Source organism: Erithacus rubecula (assembly GCF_903797595.1).
Source record: "Erithacus rubecula genome assembly, chromosome: 4".
NCBI classification, from domain to species: Eukaryota; Metazoa; Chordata; class Aves; order Passeriformes; family Muscicapidae; genus Erithacus; species Erithacus rubecula.
In genome coordinates, this window is record NC_136686.1 from 38,306,845 (window position 1) to 38,328,878 (window position 22,034).

At 42.2% G+C, this 22,034-nt stretch overlaps 1 protein-coding gene across 2 annotated transcripts in view; it reads left to right on the top strand.

The window, feature by feature from the left end:
* Positions 1 to 22,034, top strand: part of PPM1H (protein phosphatase, Mg2+/Mn2+ dependent 1H) — a 126,120-nt gene that overhangs the window by 97,734 nt on the left and 6,352 nt on the right. For both annotated transcript variants that reach the window (XM_079303572.1, XM_079303571.1), the window contains exons 7-9: positions 7,912 to 7,975; positions 9,602 to 9,709; positions 17,612 to 17,763. In XM_079303572.1, the coding sequence (XP_079159698.1) occupies positions 7,912 to 7,975; positions 9,602 to 9,709; positions 17,612 to 17,763 (324 nt within the window). The remainder of the gene's footprint in view (positions 1 to 7,911; positions 7,976 to 9,601; positions 9,710 to 17,611; positions 17,764 to 22,034) is intronic.

The window sequence follows — 22,034 nt, forward strand, 5'->3', positions numbered from 1 at the left end:
TGATTTGAACAAATATTGCCAATGTGGCTGCTATCTTACTCTTTATTGCTGGGTTCAATGTCCTTGGACAGCACATTCAGGTAACCGGCCCAAGGAGTGCCTGAGTAGATTGAGAAATGCCACAGAAATGCTTTATGGAGCTGGCACCTGTGCTGCACCCTCCTTTAATATAAATTGATTTATTGAATCAAGCACAGAAGCCCTGCTACAGAAACCTCAGGCTATAGTCTCTAGAGAACCACCTAATAAAACAGCCCCAACTGACACTCCTCATTAGCTTTTCCACTGATCCCAAGGCAGTATTTAAAGTGACAGTGTCCCTCTTTTTGGCCTGAATTTATCTGCTGGCTAATGCCTGTGGGTCTAATTAGCTTAGTATTATTAGTCTTATTCAGATAAACTGCATTTCCTAACAGCTTGATTCCAACTTGTAAGAAGTAATTGGAAGTCAGCAAACCCTGTTCTCTAACCTGCTTGATTGCACCTTTTAGCCAAAATCATGTAATTTACAAAAAGTCATCCTTTCCCCTGTTTTTTGGGTTTCTTTTTAATTGAGCTTTTTTGTCTAATGAAATATCCTGTGTTTCTTCTGCTGTAATCCTGGCTGTATTGTTGTGTTTGAGACCTCAGCCGTATCCTTTGTACAATCACCAGGGAGAGATCAAATTTTAATTTCATAATTACTTCATGAGAAAGCAACCTTTTCCCCAGTCATGCCTGGTATTAATTTCCTTCCAGCAACTTACATTTTCATAATTTAATGATTATGGGGCACCTTTGCAGCACTGGCTGTTCTGGAGGAGAGAGAGGATATCATTTTTGCAGCAGAAACCATCGTCTGCAGTCAGCTCCTGGCTTTCTGTGTCTGTGCTTTTGTCTGTCACTGCAAGGTGGCAGGGAGCAGGAGGGGACGTGCCTCGTTGTGCACACAACCAGAGCAGCTTGCTGGGCTGTGCCTGGGTGTCTGAGGCACAGCTCTGCAATGATGAATGGCTGTTTGCAATGTGCATGTTATGCATCTTTTCAGGATTTGCAGCCTTCACTGCAGTAGCAGCAGGAGGTGAGAGCTGACCTGCTGTGTACAGCACGTCTCCTGACGGTGATGAATGGCTCTTTCCCCCGAGTGTGCACATGCCACAGGAGCTGAGCCAGAGTCTTTGGGGCAGGAGAAAGCTGAAACAGGAAAATAGTACTGCTGCAACAACAGGGAAAGCTTAAGACTGGAGTAAAGCTCTGTGTAAATGGCCTCTCTGGGGCCAAATGAGACTGATGAGAATGAGGTTGGACTGAGTCATGTCCTGCAAGAGCATCTCCTTCTGGAAGCTGTGCATCTAAGACCTGTTCCTGCAGGGATATGCATCTCCACTTGGGCTTTGCCTTGGCGTGGAATCAGGTGCCACATATGCAAGGGCAAACAAAAGAATCTCAGTCTGTTTTGTTAGAAGGAAACTAAACTGGAATGAGATAATCTTCAATCTGAAAATCCAAGGAAAAACAGCCTTTATTCCTGATCAGGTGAAGTCTCTTCCCACACTCATAATTTCTCTGGCTTCCCCATCTGCACAAATTTGACATAACCTCAGCTGGGTCCATAGAAGTTCTCTTTCTTTCCCTTGCTACCAAAGATTGATTTATGGCTCTGCTTCTGGCTGAGAGGAGGTCCCTTGCTCCTTGGAGGAGTTTCCAACTCTGCTGTGGAATGGTGAGGTCTCTTCTTGCTGTGTCTCACTGCCTCCTCCATCCTGCGCTACAGGGATCTTTCCCAAATGAATTTGCTTTGTGATTCTTCCTTAAATTCAATCTCCTTTGCTTCCAGAGGATCCAGCTAGCAAGGTGGAGCAGGCAGTGTGAATTTAACATGCAGCCTTTCTCCAATCTGCCTCGCAACTTTTTAAAAAGAAATAGGGCAAAATACAAATTTACAAACTTTTTTCTGTCCATCACAGTGCACTCAGCCTATAGAGTGTTAACAGTCCTCTTCCATTACCCTTCTATCTCCAGAGTAAACTGCTGACAAGCCTTCCAGTTTGTCTTATAAAAGTAGAAGAAATGAAAAAAAATTTAAGAAGTGCTCAAGGCAGCAAGTTCACTGGGGGCAAAAAAGAAAGATTTAGTCTACTGAAGCTGTTGCAGAAGGTGAACCTGCTTGATGTGCAGCTGCAGTATTTGCACACAGGTTTTGTCACTCAGTAGTGGAAGCTCAACAGCTCACAAGCAGTGAATGAAAGCATTTGCAATACTCCTGCTCTGCCCCTCCCAGCCTCTGCTTTTAAATATTTCATAAATTTTTTTTCCTGATTTATCTGTTTTTGGGCAAGGACCTCTCTAAATGCTTGAGATGGCTGACAATCCTGTCCCTGACTTTTCTTTTATTACTTTCTTTTAATGCTCTAGTAGATGTGAATGGACTAAAAAGTCAGCCACATTCCAGGAAGTGCCTGAAAAGATTCTGGTGCTTGAGTCTTTAAGCTGGACTGGCCAAAATGGATAGTTTGTTTTGCCTAGGAGTGACTTCCACAGAAATATGTGGTGCTGGTGCTCTCTGAAGTCCAGACTCTGTCTTAGGACTGTACACAGCAGTGAAGGCACTCTGGACGTCCAAGGCTCATGTACTAGTCTGATTTGACCGAGCCAGAGATCATAGATGTGTACAAGTTATGCTGAGAGACCTTTTTGTTTTGTAGTTTGTAGATTGGTAGACAGAACTGGGGTCTTCAAAATGAAGCATTGTACACTTTCAGGTTTATAAGAAGGTGTTTCTGAATTTTCTGTGAACAGTGAGGACTTTAAAACTTGTATGTTTCCCTCCTTACTTGATAGAAGGCCTGTGAGAGTATCTTGGTTAAGGTAGATCTTCCCCTAAAAACTATTTTGTGCCCATGCAAATGTGCATCGGTCTTTGATTTGACTTTGCCATCATCTTAAAAAACATTGCTGTAGTTTGTGTGCCTTAATTATCTTTGTCTATTGCAATTTTGTTTCATTAGACTATGTGTCAGATGAGCAATAGGGAAAAAGTACTGAGACACTGAACATTAGAGCTAACCTGTCTAGAGGGTACTTAGTATCAGACAGTGCTGTCTGGAGTTAGAGATCCTGACTCTGCAGAAGCACAAGTGTAAGGACATTTTTTAAGATTATGGCTGAGTTGAGGCATAAATTGAATAATTTTCAGTGGCTCTGTGCCTAACCTGCACTACACATCTTTTCTTCTGGATAGTAAGCATGCACTTACACTGGTTAGATGCCTGTAGTTCAACAGACATTGCAGATGAACAGTTCCTTTTGGTCTGGTGATTTAAGGTCTGTTACTCAAAGGGTGAGCTAGATTCCACTGATTACTTGGGGGGGGAGGGGGGGTGAAGAAGGAGTTTCTGTCGTGTTTTGTGTTACTTAAAGATTAAAACATGATTTTTTATTGGTATGACCAAAGAAAGTTGAGCTTGAGAAGGAGGTTGTTTGGATAGCTGGGGTAGTTTTGTTGTGAATTGGGTTATTTTTGGGTGAGGGGGAGAGTTTGGGCAGGTGGAGGGTGTTTGGATGGCCCTAGGTTTGGGGGTTTTTAGAGTAGTAGCAAAGCAGTGCTAGAAATACATGAAATCTACAAACCTGTCTCAGATGTGCCTTTAGGCTTGTACTCAATGTGACTTTTACAAAGCAGTAGTACTTTCTCTTGGTTGCTTGCCACAAGTAGGTTTATTCTCTGCTTCAAACTAAAGCCCTTTGATGATGATTTTCTTTGCTCTTCCTTAGGTTTAATTCTCAGTTTACTATTAGGTGTCACAAGCAGAGATGTGAAACACAGACAAACTTTCTAAAGCCAAGTGCCATGAAAAAGCAGAGCACAGAGTCTGGATTCCCCTGTCGTGCACAGAACTGAACCTTCCAGGTCAGGGTAGGTTGTGTTTTCAACACCATCTGTTGTGCCTGGGGATGCCAGTGCAATACTTTTCATGACCAGTAACCTTACACAGTTTGCCATTAAAGAAAATGGAATTTGGATTCTGGTCATCACCTTCTACTCTTACATGAATTTGTATGTGGTTTCAGAAGGCCAGTTTTAAGAACAACTTATATGGCAGGAGAACTCATAACACATGTAAGTCATTATCTGGGATTTTGGCTCTGAAATTTGCATATGGGAGCTGACTGGTTTTTCAAGTTCTGACCCAGAAATATGCAGGTAACTTTGATAATATTTTTTCTTAAGAGTGCTAAAGCACTCTAAGAAACTTTTTCTGTAGATTGTGTTGTGCATTTAGTAGCTCCTGGTTATTTTTTCACTGTGCATTTAGAGCAGTTTCCAGTTAGCATATGAGTAACATCATGTCAGTCCTAGTTCTTTTGTTCTGACATCTCTTTTGGCTCCTGGTGCGATTTGGCCCGGTTTTCCAAAATGTTGATCCTGAGCCCAATATAACTTTGTGGGTGGTACATATGTCAAGGCCTAGTTCAATATTTTTGGACAGCAGTAGCATTTCATAATTCTTTTGAAATGAAAAGAAGAAACAAAGTTAACTGAAAAATTGCAGCTAGATCTAGCTGGGCACGAGCTTGCCTTTTCTACTCCGCACTGCTCCCCCTGTTTTTCCATTTGGAAAAACAGAGGCTTACGTGGCAGAAGCACTTAACAAGCTTTAGGCTCATTCAGAGCTGGAAGCAGTAGCTTTGCCTTGTCTTTATAACCTTTCTTGTCATGCCCTGGTGGCCACCCAAACCTCCTGGGATGTGGACAAGGAAGACACTGTGCTGTTAAAGAAGTGAGCTGGGCTGAATTACACAGAGGGCTGAATAAGGCCATGCTGGCACTAAAAGAGCCAAATCACTCCCTCAGCTTCTCTGTATGTCTGTGTTGGATATACCTACTGCCATATTATATCTTTATATACAGTACACAACAGTATAAATGCAACTTTGTTACATAAAATCAAGAGAAAATAGTCCAGAACGTTGCAGGCTGTGTGAAACAAACCCACATACAAAATACAGGAGATTTCACAGGGCATAAATTAAAATGAACTTCCTATCTTCTTTCCATCTCCCCAGTGCAGTTGCTGAGGTTGTTAGCTGAAAAGATGTGCTTTGTGCTTCTCTTGCAGCAAACCACACACGAGTATGTTATTAATTCTGTTTCTCTAGTTATGTAGGACATAGGTACTTTTCTAGAGTGTCTCAGGTTGATTTGCAGTGTGTCTATGCTGCCTCTGCTGCTGTGATTGCAGTTCTGAGCATTGATTTTTAAGTGATGATAATTTTTCAGGCAATACCAACATCAACAGAAAAAGCACATTTGAGATGAGTTTGGTACCCAGGTTCTAAGCCCGAGGTGACAGGCTATGAGAAACCACGAAATAAATCACTGTAACTCCCTGGGCCTCCCTCACTTATTTGCACAGCTTCAGGAGGTCACAGGCTAGCCAGCTGCTCTCCCTAATCTGCTGATGGAACAAGTTAGCTGCAGCCCTTGGAAAATGGCCTTCCCCAATGTCCTTACACCAAAGTGTCACAGTTGAAAGCCTGAGGGACAGTGGTTTTTGTAATGGCTCCATAAAAGAAGCTGGTCTCAATAATGGGGAGCATTCTTTTGAAGGACACTAACCTAAATAGTACTTTCTTCCCTTCTTCCTGAAGTACAGTCAGTGTGAGGTGTTGTGCAGGACAATATAAGGAGAAAGAGGAGAGAAGGAAAAAAGTTTGGTCCCTGTTTTTGTCAACTTATAGGGCAGTGTAAAGCGAGGGCTTTGGTCTTAGATATTTGTAGTTTCCTTGCAGATAATATAGTCTGTGTATAAAGAATGGGCTTGTTTTTTCTTCTGAAAAGGGGGCTGCAAGTAGTTAAATCACATGATCTTAGTTTTGTTTGCTGTTTTAACAAATAGTTACAACAGTGTGAACATCCAGTAGGAATGGTTGTCTTCTCAGGCTTGTGGCTTGATTAGTCATTTGACTGATGCCCACAATGGACTCAGCTGATATGCATTTTCTTGGTGGCAGAGCACAACTGGTTCTATGCAAGGCATCATTCAGACTCCTCAAGGATGTTTTCCCAGGGTTTCCAGTACTGTAGGTCCAGTTGGAAGCTTCAAAACATATTCATGAGTAGTCAGAAATAGTGAATTTTTTGCTCTATGCTCAAACCAGGATATCCAAGCTAGTGAGTGAGGCAGAGATATTTGTTGGAAATAAAGGAAGGAACAAGAGCAAAATACATGATTGACACATCCTTCCCAACTAAATGCTATTCCAAGATTTAAACATCAGGGAAGTATTATCATTTTGTCTACTTGTAATTTGTGCTTCTTTTTATGATTTAAGAGCTAGTTTATTTGCCCTTCCCAGTGCAGAATGCCATTTGAAAGGCTTCACTGTATTGTGTCTTAGAGAGATGGCCAAGTATTATGGTTATATATTCTTGACTACGTGAAGGACCCACTGTATTTTGCAAATCTCAGCTAGTTTCATTTTGGGATTTTATACATAGTAATAATATTTTGTAGCATGTGAGGAGAGCCCTCCACTACTATGCATTTCTTCTATGCATTTTGGTTGCTCTTTTCTTTTTTCTTGGTCCTTCCTCATCTCCAAAACCCTAAAATGATCCTTTCCTCTGATTGCTGGGAAATGTAAAGATGGGGCTTAAATGTCTATGCAACTCTCAGTAAGCCTGAAGCTTGCCTGGGTGATGCAGCTTGTACAGCACCATTTATTGATCCCAGGCCTTTGCAATATTTTGGTGAAGCAGGGGGCAGTTTGATTACAATATAGGATTTCACCCTTAATTTTTAATTTCCTGCTGGTTTATGTCACAGCTTTAACATTGCTTAAACCCGATCCCATGTGACTCCCTGGAGCTCAGGCAGCCATCCCTGAGAGCTGGAGAGCTACACAGCAGGGGCTGGCAGGGGCCCTGCCCAGCACCTTCCCTCCCCTCCCAGTTTGTGCATCAGGGTACTTTGGCATCACCCTGAGGGCTTTGGACATGGATGGGCCAGTAGGGAAGCACAACATGCAAGGAAGGGCTGAGGCTGTGGTATGAAGAGAATCGTGCCCCTTGCTAAGGCAATGTGCCTTAGCCAAAATGGTACTCCAGCACCTGAGCTCAAGCATGTATTAGACAAACCACAGGACTCTACAGCTTATGACTGTCATCTTCTGTTGGGTTTTTTTTTCATTTCTTATTGACAAAATTGCTAACCTTCTCACCTCAGTGTCAAGAGCTGGATGTGTAAAAGGTAGAGCATGCTGGCAAACAGAATCGGAGCACGAGCATTTACTTCTCTTGTCTCTGTCCATGGGAAAGCTGCTGTGAAATGTGAAACCTCAGACAACCTTGACTTGTTGCAGTCAAGGGCAAATGAGCACTAAATATACTAAAACTTAAGCACGTGAAGCTTTTCTTGGTTTTTGCAGTCCTGGAGGGTGAAAACAGGATCAGAAAGCTGCTTCTCACTGTGTGTACACGTCCTGAAATTGCTTGTGTTTCACATTAACAGTGTGAATCTAGGCATTGGTTAGTTTCTTGGGTTTGAGGTTGTTTTGTTTGGGGCTTTTTGTCCGGTCGGATTTGGGTTTTTTATGACACTGTATTATGGTCTTGCTGGCACCATATCCAACAACATATTATCTGGTTAGGATTTTATTTCAGTTCACCTCTTCTTTTGCAATCAATAAGAGCATCCTGGCATGTTAGGTATTTTCTCATCTTCACTTTTCCTTTTGGTGAAATGGATAACTGTTTGCAAAAAACCTTCCTGCAGAAAACGAAATTTACAACTTAGTTCAAAGGTAGAGTCCCTAGGAAAAATAATGATCTTTTCCCCCTTGTTTTTGAAATTACAGCTGGTTGTTTCAGGGCACTGGTTCAGTAACTGAGTACAAGCTTCATAAATATTGTTTGTCCTCCCTCCACAGGGCATACAAAACGATTGAGGAAGATGACTTGAAGTTTCCCCTTATATATGGAGAAGGCAAGAAGGTGGGCATATTTGCTTTCCTCAGACCAAAGGAAGAAGAAATTCTGTGCTGTTTACCACTCCATTTAGCCTATGGCACTCCAGTGTTTTCCACCCAATATCTCTTTATTTGATCGTTCTGACAGCTTGAAAGAATATCTTAGTTCTGTCATAAATCAGTCTCATGTCTTGAGGGTGGTGGGGAGAGCTCAACATAGTAATTAACACTTTACAGCAGTCATTTGTTGTTTAGTTTGCTTTTGTTTTTCTTTTCATTGTAAATATGCTACAATGAGACTTCCATAAGTAATTGACTTTAAATGTTCCTGTTTCATTGTAAAATATAACTAGAACAAAGCAGGAAGATGTTTAATAGTGCTCTGAGATGCAAAACTAATTTAGGAAGAGGAGGGATCAGGGCAGGAATTGTAAAGTATAACACCTTTTAACCTTGTCTTCAGCTAGTGTATGTGAACTCACTGTTGAATTTTTCTGATGTGTGAAGGCTGACAGTTGAGAGAAACACACTGTTCTGTTAGTTACATTTTGTTTTCAGCTCTGTGATTAAGAACAGTGAAATCGTTAGTGTTGGTCCCAGCAAGCTTAGCTGGATGCAGCAATAGGATCAATATAAGGATGCAGTGGTGTCAGTTTGCTGATATTGATGTGCTTGCTGTGTTTCTAAATAGTGCTCCTCTGCTGCATTATGTTCTTATCTTTATGCAAAAATAGACACTCTTCAAAATTAGTCCATATTTTGAAGGTTCAGACCTGCAGCTTATCTCTGAATTTTGTTAGATTTATAATTATTTGCAAAGTATTTCATGCACATCTTTTTAATTTACTTATGGCCCTGTGGACTCAGGAGTCGCTGAGGCAAAATGATTCTGAGTCAGTTGCTCTCTGTTAGTGATGCTGAGCTCCCTTGCTCAGAAGCTGCTGTGGCTAAGCTTGAGATTGGGAGAAGTGATCTGCAGAGCTCAGAGAGCAGGGTTCCCTGGGGGGCTGAATACCTGGGCAGTCCTTGGTGCAGCTTTAATGAAGGAGAGCCCAGAACCTCTTGGGGCACCACTCATGTCGTAGAGGAAGGTGCTGGGGGTAGGAAATGGTAGATGTGAGGGAACTGCAGACCTGCTGTAGAGTGACTCTCTCTAGAAGAGAGCACAGTGGTCAGTGCTGCTGTCACCTATGTGTCCAGCAATTTAAGGTGGCCCTTGGCACTTTTCCCTGGTAAAGGGAATATACAACAATATGTCAAAAGGAAGATGACATGGATTCCTTATGTGAGTAATTAACCTCCTTGTTCTCTATAAAACCTATACTAAAAGTATAATCTGCTGAAGGAATGCTCTCATAGACTGGTATGGACACTGAGGTGATGGGGTTAGGTTTCTGTAGACCCAGTACCTTAGAGATGGTGACTGAGTGGAATGTGATTGAAAACAAAGCTTGGAATAAGGAGAAAAATGGAGATGGCATGAGTGTAAAAAACTTTGACATTGATTAGCTATGTTAAATCTAGAGTTTCTCAGAGAGAAAAGGGAATTCATCCCTAACTGTAGCAGTTACAGACTAGGAATGTTATCTCATTCCCTATTGACACAGCCCATGTAACAGGATTTTACCCCACTGCTTTTCTTTATTTCCAGGCTCGGGTTATGGCAACAATTGGAGTGACCCGAGGACTGGGAGACCATGACCTGAAAGTGCACGACTCCAATATATACATCAAACCTTTCCTGTCCTCATCTCCTGAGGTAAAACAGTCAAAGTTCAACTATCTGATTTGTGAGATGGAAATAAATTTACTTTGTGTGTTTATTTGTTCTTCTCAAATCATCCATTCTGATTGTGATCCAGTCCAGGTAACATGCTGCCCTTTCCAAAGGTGATAGTAGCATCCACATAGTAGGAATTAAGTTTGTAGTAAAGTCTAAGTTCCCCAGCTGTGTACTCTGATTGCTCCACATTCCTGCAGAGCACTGAATCCTTCTCACTCCCTGTAGGATGGTTGTCCCATAGCCTTGCCATTCAGTGTGACAGACACCCATCTCTCCTTCCACCTTCATGTGTTCCATATCCCATCCTGATCTAGGCTTCAGGCCTGGGTCATGCTGCCTTCAAGGAAGATGTAAATCTGTGTACTGCAGAAGGGATGTCTTCCATTGCAGTGTAGTATCCTGCATTGCACAGAGGATTCTAGATCAGCTCTTAAGCAGGAAAATGCAAACAAGCATAGGAAGGGTACTTTATGTTTCCATCTGTCTGCCCCTTAACCTTCAGTTATTAATTATTTTGATAGTTTTGTGCAAACACCAAAAAATGGCAGTGTGCATTCCCAAATGATGGTGTAATGAGGAGATTATGTGGTATTCGGGTTAGGGGTAGTTTTAAATGCCTTCTTCATTTTAAATGGCCTCATCACAAGCAATTCCACACAGTTTTTGTCTACTGGAGACCTTGCAGTGAAGGATATGAAGCCTTCCAAAGGGATTTAAATGTATTTGTTAACAAGGAACATGCAAGCCTTGCTTTTTTTTCTCCCTCTCTAACTGCATTCCTGTTCCTACATCAAGGAACAGATGTCACATATTTTTCATAAAATATTAAGCAAGGGTGAACCATCTGATGACACCACAAAAAGAGGCAGCTTTGCTTCCATGGCCCAAATGCTGAAAACTGTCCATTGTCAACTGGATTGCCAAAGTTTTAACCATACCCAGTATTTGACCTTGAATTTATTGCTTGCTATAGCAGTATGAGAGAATGAAAACACACAAATAACATCATACTGCTAGGAAGGAATCAAATTATTAAATTAACCTTGCTTAGAACATCTCCAAGGCAAGTTTGTCATGAATGTTTCAGGCTGCTCAAAGAATCACCAGCAAAAGTATCAGCAAAAGCAGGTTTAATATTAAAATAAAAGCATGACAATGTTTGTTGGCAGGGTTCATTCTACTACTTACTTGGTGGTTAGAGCACACCAAGAAAAGTTGGACTGAAATCTAAAATCAATCAATCAATCTAAAACTAAAGTCAGCCAAAAATTATTTATGTGGGAGCTGGGGACAAAAAAGCTTAATGGTAAGGAATAAGGATGAGGGAAAGAGTAAGGATAAAAGGGAATAAGAGAGACCCTCCTGTTGAGTCACAAGTTTCAGAGTAGACCCTCTTGCCAAACTTATCCCTGGACTTGACCACCAGTTTAGGCCTAAAGGTTTTAACAACACTTAATCAATAGCTGAACTTAAACAGTTTAGCAAAAGATTCTATAGAATTTACTGTAAGCACAACAGTTAACTGACTTATAGGCTTAACTTATGAATCTAACATATTTAAGAATCTAAGAGAGCAACATTCCTAGTACCTTTGCTATAGCATATTCAGACTCACAGGTACACAGATCTAAAAGTGTATGTACACAGCCTGCTGTGTCCAGGAGAGGTCAAAGGGTCTCACTTGGACCCACTGTTTATAGGGTTGCAAGAAAGTTGCTTTAGCTATTGTTATTTTCCTTTCTGCTTGCAATTTGAGTGGTAACTTTTTTCTGAAAGTTTGATAACGTTGTTATAATGTTGTTCCATTTGGGTTGTTGTTCAGGTAAGAAGAATAAGTTTCCAAGGCTGTTTGGAAAAACAACTGGAGCTTGTTAGATAGCACAGGTTCCTGGGAGCAGATGGTGTTTCTGATAAGCTTGAGAGGAGCTCAAATGCTGTTCATCAAGGCCAAGGCCTGACAGCATTTCTGAGATCATACTGTGGCCAGAGGAGGGGCAGGGAGGAAGGATGCACCACCACAATCCACCCCACAACTAAAGGCAACCTGGCTTACTCCACTTACTCCAGAGTGCTGATGTGGTCACCTCTTGCTTCTGTGCCTGTAAACAGAGATCTAAAAAGTATATATATTTATATTTCTTATATATAAATTATATAGTAAAATTCCAATGAGAAAGATAAAAATTTTAGAAGTGCTGAGAGAATCCAGCCCTGAAGAAAAGAGGGAGATCTACAGGCAGCCCCTTCTTCATGTTTCCTTGCTATCAATTGTGTACTTTCTCTCTGCCTTTGAATGTAGCCCTCACTTGAGACCTGCTCCTATTCTCTTCAGCCAGGCAAGCAGGAGCTCTGCCCTCATCACTGTGATGGATTTGTTTAATGCCAGAAAAATGATCCAATTCTACCTCTTTATTTTTGTTTCTGGCTTGCTGAGATCCAGTGTTTCTGAGGTACATAATGGCTGCAGCACAACAACACAGCAATATTATCTCTGCCAATTGCTGCTGCAGTGTTTGTGTGTGTCTGTAAACCAAAGCTTCTCATGGGCTTTTCTGATTTGTGGGGAATGTGTCCATACACGTTCAAATTCTGGAATGTGGCATCCAGTTCGTGTGCTAGCCACGTTTTCAGGATCTCTTAACTGCTTTGCAAAAGGGAAGCAAAATTTGCTTTATTTCCACATGCTCTTACAGCTAAATTCAGCAGAAATGTATGAGGACAGGAGGAGGAAAGAGCACCAGCCACCTTAATTTAGAGATACTGGCAAAAAAACCTTTGAGTATTATTAGGAAGTAGCATATGTTCCAACTTGCTTTCCATTGCACCTCCTCTTAATTCCTCTCTTCCCAGAGAGAGCCCCAGTGCTTTAACTCCTCATGAGGTTTTTCCCTGACCTGTTCTGTCCGAATATGGGCAGCACACCTTGCACAGAAATCAGCATTAAGAAACATCTTTATTCTGCCATCTGGGAGGCTTGGCACTTGGAAGCAAAGGCAGTGGTGTCAGGCAGCAGTCATATTTGGTCCCTATGCAGCACTGGGTTTTGAATTGTTTCTATAGACATAGGGAAGCACAATGTCTGGTTTCCAGACCTGGAAAAGGGGAGGCACAGGAAATTAAGGCACAGAGTGAATCGTGACAGAAGGAAGCTCCAAGTCCTCTGGCTCCTGTTTCTGTGCAACAATTGCAATGTCCTTTCTTAAGTAAGGGGCAGTATGGTGAATTTTCTGAACATTTTACTTCCAGCATGACAAAGCTCTGCTATGCTATATCCACCAAAATTTAGCTCAAGGAAAAGTAAACACCCCTGAGACGATACCCAGAAATATGCATATAATAGTAATTTGAGGGTGGTGTGAAATGATACTTTGACAGAGTGCCAGGCTATGGGAGGAAAACTCATGCAGCCAAGACTGACAAATGTAATGAGTATTCACTGGCTCAGCTGTTATGAGACCAGATTTGGAGGACTTTTGCAGGTTGGTGAGCTCTAGAGATTTGAACCTCTTATAATGAACTGGAGTAGCACAAAGCAGGCAAGCCATGGCTGAGGCTCTCTGGCATGGAATTAAATATTTATTTTTCATAATGGAACAGTCAATTTGAAAGCTTTCAGCAGGAAATTCTGCTTTTCAGAGCTTAGTAAGAGCCACCTTGTTGCAGATGAAAAGCAGAATTTCATCCCGAAATTTTTTGAATGGCAGCTCAGCTATTTTGTGGGGAAAGATGTGACTGATGGCACCATTTAGCCCTTACCAGCAAGAAACCCAAAGCCAGCCACCAGAGTCAATGCTAAGAAGGTAATGAATAAGAATTTTTGTTGTTCCATAGTGTTAGTAAAAATCTTTCTGACTACTCCACAAATATGTCCAAGGAGATAATTTTAGATTCACATCTGCCTTCTAGAGAAATCCTCAGGAATTACGCCATCAAAAGGAACAAGTAAGGCAAATACATACAGAAGTACAGTATGATCAAAGGGAGTCAAAATGGCTTCAGGAAGCAAACATCACACTTTAGTGGCTTCAGGTCCTTGAGGTTATGTCTACAAGAGAATTAATAATGATAATAATAATTATTATTATTACAGTTGATGCTCTTGCATTAGCACTTTGATTCCTCAGAAAACATTTGAGAAACCGTTGTGCATCACAGGTTATTAATATAAAAAATATGAAGCTACAGACAAAGTGGAAAGTTGGCACAGTCTACTGGAAATTGGCTAACAGGCAGGAAACAAAGGGTGGCAGTGAAAAGCTAAAAGGAGATTAATTGGTGAATGCTGCAGGGAGCAGTGTTGGTACCCACTTTTTATTATTTGCATATAAATTACATGGAGAGCGGTATTGAAAGATCTCATCATTTGCCAGGAAAGCTGCACTGGATAACACTGTACATAAAAGGGACAATAAAATTAAGAAAGGGCTTAATTTATGGAAGTAGCTGGGTTGATCAATAGTGCAGGCGAGTGAATGCAGGCTGTTGTTTAGCTGGAGTTCCCCCGGGGCTGGCTGCTGAGGACACCTCAGGTGGCTGCAGGCTGGCATGTCACTGTTGTGAGCGCTTTTCCAGCCGCAGGGACTCGCCTTGGCTGCCTCTGGAAAACAAACCTGGCAAACCAGGCGCAGCCCCTTCGCAGGGCTGCCGTGGTCCTGTGCCGCAGCGAAGGCAGGGCTTGTCCGGTGGGTAGGTAATGTAAAATAAATGTAAATAAAAAACAGCCCACCTGTTTGTTCATGGCTTGCCCAGAGCAGTTTTCTCAGTGCTCTTGACTGCCTGCAGTCTGCACCAGTTAAGGGAACCTCTGCACTGCCAGTCATTGTCTGGCCAACTGTCCCCTGAAAGAGCAGGGTTCTACTTTACAGTGTGAGCAGCTTTGTGTCACAGACAGAACTTTCCTTAAACCTCAGTCTTTACTAAAATACAGCTACAAGAAGGAGACAGTCATTGGAAAGGCTTACTCTGAAATTAAAAAAAAAAAATAGTAATTTTCATTGCAATCATTCAGCTGCTTTTGATTGCATAAGATTTAAAGGGATGAAGTTCATTGCTGTTGCAGGCACTTAGGTAATTCCCTGGATGTCTCCTCATACTTTAAAACTGTGGCAAAACTCTGTCACCTTTTTGTACAGTGTGGAGTGTGCTGTGGGTGCTGCACAGCTGGGATGTGTGTGGAGTGGGTGTTCAGTGAGCCCTCTGGACTGAGCTTCTTTTCCACTTGCCCTGGTGGTGCTGCCCAGCCTGTGTGCCTCCAGGAGCTCTGCTGTCACACTGCTCCAAGTCCAGCTGAAGTCACAGGGCACTACTGGAGAAACCCTCATCGACCCAAGTAGGAACAGAACGAAGGCGCTGGCAGGAAAATGAAGGGTTAGGAGCTGGTTACTTTCTGCATCTGGACAAGGCAGTCTGTGAACATAACCTGACCCTGCAATAGACTGGACAGCTCTAACTCTTTTTGTCAGCCACATATTAGGGGCATCTACAGCTGTATTTAAGAAATCCAAGGCAAGACACAAACAGAGGACTTAAGGTAACTGGAAAGCAGACAAAACTGCATTTCATTGAACATTTTGTGCATGCCCAACTGGTCCTTATATGCAACAATATTACATCAATTGCCCCATGCTTGTCTCCTGTAACCTTGGCACTTTTTTTTCCTTAGCCTAGGGACTGGCCTAACACCTCACTGTCCTCTGCATCTCTTCTGACATCTTGTTTCTTCTCAACATATTTCTTTTTGCTGGAGATGTCCAGTTCACAAAGCTTGTCTTTTTAGGGAGTACCCTTCTTCCTAGATCACACACTAAATCAATGAATGCGTTTTTTTCCCTGTTCCCCTAAAACAAAACATACTCTTGGTAAAGTGATCTCTTCTTGATGCTGCTCTTGCATTTTGACCCATGGACTGTCTGCAGGTAGCTTTGAAAAGTTTCTCATCCATCCCAGTGCTGCTCCTCAGTCAGACAAAACGATTCCTTTCAGGAGCATTCCAATCAGTGATGCATGGTTTTGCTTTCCCTCCTTCTTCCCCACTTAAGCTGCAAAAATGGCTCCTGTGATGTAATGTGTCTTTTGCCTCGATTGGGATTGCTTTTCCCAGCACAGATGTTTGAAGTTTGGTTAGCCCTACCAAGGGCTTGGTGCTGAGTGCATCCCTGAGCATTAACTCTGATGCTTTCTCAAGTATTTGCTGGTCCCTGAGAGATCTGACCAGAACATGTGCTGTATTCTGATGGCTGTGTTGGCCAACTTACCCTCAACACTCCAGTGATTTCTGAGTTGCAACTATGGGATGTTAAGGCTGAACTAAATTCTGGGAGACAGGGACTATGACAGCTACTGATTTCTGTACGAAAAGCTGGATATGAGAGCTGTGCTGCATATAAGGGTCTTTTCTATATTCCCACTCAAGTCTGAATAAGCAGATATGTTCTAATGAAGAGAGTATCTTGCCTTGAATTTAATCCTCTCCGAACTCCTTATTCAGCTGCTACCTTAGATAATGAAGTGAAGGTTGCATTTTACAAATGACCTTCTTGTGCTTTTGAGTGAAAGGCAAACTGGTAAGGATTAGCAGTCAGATCTAGGTGATTTTTTTTTTTTTTTTTTTTTCCCTCTGGAACTGGTTGAAGTCCCATAAAAGTATAATTACATTAAAAGGTTCAGGTATTTTATATGCACTGCCTGCTCCATGGCTCCAAAGGGGAGAGTGCATTGTGAGGGAGAATAAAACAGCTCATATTTTCTTGTTATGCCAAGTGCTTGTCCTGACTAACTGCTGTCAGTGGTGTCCAGGACCAGAGCAGGGTACATGATGAGGTGCACCATTTCCCAATTTCAGTATAGGTGATCCTTCCCTCCTGTCTGTCTTGCAGTGGTTGTTACAGTCCTTTCAAACTGTCATTGTTGCTGTGGTAATTAAAGTGCTGTGTGGGTGTTTCCTAATGTCTCCCATCACAATCTGGGAATCACAGGCATTTCTCAGCTGGAGTACAGCATGTGTTGGAAGAGGAGTTACACCAAACCAAAGGCTTGGTTTAAAACACTTTCTATAGCCTTTGCTTGCATTCTGGCTCAGCTGATGGCCCCACAGCAGCCCCCACTGTGGCTGGCACTCTGAGCCTCTCTGGGAAGGGGATGGTGGAAGCTGCTTTAAAAGGCAGGGTATTAAGGGGTGCCAGCAGTGATCAGTCTGACTGGGGCTGCAGACAGATGAGTTGAAGACAGTGGGTATTTTAATACTGCAAATAAGCTCCACTTTTGTGCAGATCCTGAATCGTTCTGAAATCCTTACAGATACATGTGATTGAGCAGTTTTTCTGTATTTCATGGAGCCACTCACTCGCTCAGGCAAAATTCTTGAGTGCAGCAGCTGCCTCAGGTTTAGAAAAGTGAATGCAATGCCGGCTGTCACACAGGCATTTCCAAACATGCAATCTGGCAGACTCAAATGGATCTGGACAAATAGTGAAAACAATTATTTGTGAATATTTTATTAGAAAATATCAAAAATTCATCAAATAAATTATTCAGCTTCCATATGACTAGTCCTGCCAATGATAGGGAGGAATCTCATGCGCTGAAGCCAGGCTGCTGGGTGGGGGAGGCTTCAAGTGCTTCTGGCATCAGGCAGCACAGAGCCTTAGAGCCTGGTTTCAGAACACTGTGTCCATCCCAGCACCTGAGCCATGCTGAGCTGCAGCAGGAAGGGTTGCTGTGTGGAGGGCTGAATTGGAGACAGACTCTGCCAGTGCCATGGCAGGTTATTTCAGTGCCCTGGCTGAACCTGATAAACTCACAGCCAAACTCAGCAGTGTTTCACAAGTAGGTCTGACAATCACCTCCTTCATGAATATCTCTTGGGTTTTTTCCTTTTAGGTGCGAGTCTATGACCTCCTGCAGTACGAGCATGGGCCAGATGATGTTCTGATCCTAGCTACTGATGGGCTCTGGGATGTGCTGTTAAATGAAGAAGTGGCAGAAGCTGTCACTAACTTTCTACCAAACTGTGACCCTGATGATCCCCACAGGTTCGTGCTCATCCCTGATTTTCTAGCTTCTCCATAGAAGAGCATTTCCGGTAACATATTTTTGTAGAAAGTATTATATGAATAACATTTGGGAAATATGCAACACTTACCAGGAAATATTTTTATAGGTTGGACGGGGCCTCTACAGCAAGTATGAGCAGTTGGAGCAGGGGCTCTATTATAACTCAGAATTGCCCACCTTCAGTGGAGTAGGTGTGGGATCACAGTATCATGGCATGGGATCCATTTTGTTTGCTGTATTAGGTCCTGTGAAAAGTGTAGGAGGTTTGGATGGTCTTGGGTCTTGGGGGTTCTTGGAGGTTCCAAACCTCCTACAGGGAGTTCTTGGAAGAATATGGCAACAAGTCTCTCATCTGGACAATCCTTTAACCCTACAGAAGCACATCCTGAACATCTCCCTCTCACTGTGTATGTATATAAATACTGCACACTGGTTCCCACTCATTCCTAGTCATGGTGTGACCTTTAAACCCACCTTCCATAGAGGATGCTCAGTGCTACCAGCTGCAGGACAGGTGTGGTGACTAAATGGGTGGAAAGTCTGACTTGCAGTTGATTTAATTAGATCCTGCTTCATTTCACCATTTTCATCTACCTCATGCTCTTCATTTTTCTATCTTTATTGCCTCTTAGATTACCAGTTTCTGTCCTTAAAGCATACCATCATGCAAACTAACAAGTTCCCAAACAGCCATCTAGAGTCTGTCTGCCTTGAGTGAGTCCATAGGTTTGTCTGCTTCTGAGTTCAGTGTCACTGTAAATTAAAACATGCCAGAGATCAGAAGTCTCTTGCTTGTAAATGGGACTGTGAAAGTGGAAATAGCTTTATTTGTTCTTAGGGACTGCTCAGGAAGGGAAGTGTGTTTTGCTAGTGAATTTAGGGCTGTCTACCACTGTGTTCTACCCTCACTCTGGGCTGAGAGTGAGGAAGAGAGATTTTACACATCCCCAGTTGGTCTGTGGAAAGTGGAGTTTCAAAAATAGCTAAGATCCATCTCAAAATGCTTGCTGTTTCTTGTATTTCTAAGTGGTCATCTTCTCAGGGTCAGCCCTGCTCATCAACAAACAAGATAACTGGGTATGGACACCTTGACAGTGACTTGGGTTTTAAAGAGAGAACACCTTCAAAATAACTCAACAGCAGTATTTTCTTGCCCTGACACTTACAAATATGGAATGCAAAAAGAGGTATTGCTGCAATCATCAGGAGAATGGATGACTGATGATTATCATGAAGGTGCAACTGCAATATTTTGACTTCATCCATCTCCTTATGCCAAAGATAAGATGTGGTGTGAATGACAGCCTTGGGCTATCTCTACTTCAGCAAGACATGCAGCAGTGTCTGCCCTCTCTCTGGGAGGAGATCAGACAGAATCAGCTAAAGGCACTTCCAGGGCATCTGACAGTGTGCTATGCAGACATGCCATTAATATAAGGTAGGAGGAGATGACCCATCCAGTCGATTTTCAGTTATTCCCTAACACCATTCAGAAATGCTGTGGTGCTTTTGTTCTCATTCCTGCACCCTTGATATTCTTACAAAGGCATCTGGTAACATGCAATACCTCTGTCTTGCTCTGTGTCCATTCTCATGTCGTGTTTGGGAAAGGTTGGCCCTGCCTTTCATCAGTACCATCTGTTGTGAATACAGTCAGGGTGTGTTGTGTCTGTCTTGTTCCTCTTGGTCTTTACTAAGCTGATGATGATGGCCACCATGATTGTTGCAATAGGAAACAGGATTCTTCAAGCATTTTTACTTGTTAGGTGAGTAATTTTTCATCCATTGTAGAACACTCAGAGCAATGAGAGACACTAAAGGGAAATTGTATTTTCTTTGTTTTGACTTAGATTTTCTCATACTGGTTTAGTAATTGTGGGAGATTAGTCACTGTTTGTGCCAGCGTGAGTACAACACATTCCAGAGCTGAGCCTGCTGTTTATAACTTAGAACAAACACATTTATTGGTGTTTGACCTACTGGTCTTTGAATGGACATCTGAATTGTAAATAAATTTGTTCTTTTAAGCAATTTTGTGCCAGATCGTTTAGAGGCTTACAAATACTGATGTCAAGACATTTCTCATGCCAGCATGCAGAAGGTAATTAGAGCAGTCCCTCATATAGTTTACAATTATATTTATGAAAATTACCTTTGTAGAATTATTCTTGCTGCTTGGTTGTAAAGAATATTTAAAGGTTTTAAAGTACTGTGTGAGAGGTTCTATGTAATTATTTCACAGTGGTCTAAATGAGGTATAAGTAATGAATTTACAGTAGTATTCCAGCTCAAGCTGTGGAGCTGCATTCATTCCTCTCACTAGTCAGTGACAGAAAAATCTCCGTTGCCGCATTATAAATGTTATGTTTAAAGGAAATGTTATCCCAGAAAATGTCAGGTTCTGTGATGGGTGCAGTGACATAATCTGTGGTGAGGTGATCAGCCAAAAATGTAATATCTCTAGGGATGTAGAAAACTTGTCAGAACATAAGAGACTTGCACCCTGGGTTTGGCAATGCTGAGGTCTTCAGGAGAATCAACCTGTGGAGCAGCTCCTGGATCCACCTAACCCAATAGCCTACTTATTTCCTGACAGCAGCATATTAGAAAAGGAAAAAAAAATAGAGAGGATTTTAAAGCTGCAGAGTACTTATCTGTTACATAATTAGCTCCTTGTGGGAGCAATATCCCTCCCATTTGAATTAGAAGTCACTTTATAGTCTGATGGGTAAGAGCTTACAGCCCTCAGCAGTGCTCTTGGGACTCTCTCCTGGTGACACTTACTGTGAGTATTTGTTACCCACATAAAAACCATCTTTGAATTCTGTCAAACATAGCATGTGCCTGAACGTCTCCAAGTGCAGGGAGAGCAAAATCCTCAGGTCTCTCTTCATCAGCCATGCAGACACAGCCTCAGAGGATTTGGGCACAGACTTGTTTAGAGAACAGTTCCTCTGAGGGCTGTGATGGAGTGAAGAGGGTGGGATGGAGCTGGATTTCTTAGCCAGCTCATTTCTTGTGGGCATTGTGGCAGATGAGCATTACAGGGGCTCCTAGCTAAGGACAGGTGGCAGTGCCACTGCTGCTGTCCATACACAGCTCTCTGAAGATGTATGAAGATGGAGAGCTGTGACTCTTTGCCAACTTTATTCAGCTGCATGTATGCATGTTTATCCTCTGACCCTGGAATCTTCTATTTCTCAACCTTCCTTTTGTCATTTCCTGTCCCCTCATTTTCCCTCTCACACTCACTAGAGATTCATGAGGATGCTGAGGAGCTCCTCCACCTCTGCTGGGTGTGAGGAGATAAGAAGCTGCTCAGACTTTGGGAAGCAGCATGATTCCCCCACCATTTCTCCTGCAGTACTTTCACTGATCAATACAGAATGCTTTGGCATAAGAAAAAAACCTCCATATATTTATTCTTAAAACACAAAAGTTGTATTCCAGCAAGGCTATTCATTAGGAAGAAGTAGATACTTTAAAACTACTTCAGCAGTTCTCTTACGCTGTCTCAACAGCCGAATCCCAATTTCACAGCACTGGAGAATAAAACATTCAGTAATGGACTGCTGCTGCTATTCATCTCCAGGTACAAGAGACTCACCCTATCTCTTCTAGTGCCAAGTTGAACAGCATTGCTTCAATTCAGCTCTATACAGGAGAGGAATGTTTTACTTCCCTACTGCCTTCACCTGTTCCTTTTCCTTTGCTTCATTGTGCTGATTTTCTTGAGTATTTCACGGTTTGTCTACAAGAGAATTTCTTGTTTATTAAAATTCCTTTTTTTATCTTCCCCTCTCCAATCATTCAGCAGCAAAAGTCAAATACAATCAAAAGCAGTACTCATTCCTTCATACTCCTTAGATGTGGAAAGTCCTTCTTAATTAGAAAAAGCAGGAAGACCAAGTTTTCTTGCAGAATGATGGGTGTTTCTTTCTTAAATTCTGACAATAGCTGAGAAATCCTTGGGAAATATGTTCTTGCCAAAATTCACTCAGCATCAGACATGCTGTGAATAAATATTTCAGTTTCTTGCTTGCCACGTGGAGTCCTTTTGTTCCTTAATCCTGAATCTGATTTGAGAACTAAGGAGTGCAAGTATATATGTATGGATATGTTCCCCTTAGCAAACAGAATTTCATGTTGCATTGGGACAGTAAGGGGAGTGCTTCTTGGTACTTCCTGATGTTCCAGCTCGAGGTTGTGGCACAGACTGATCTCAGAGCATGTGGACAGTGCCTGTGTG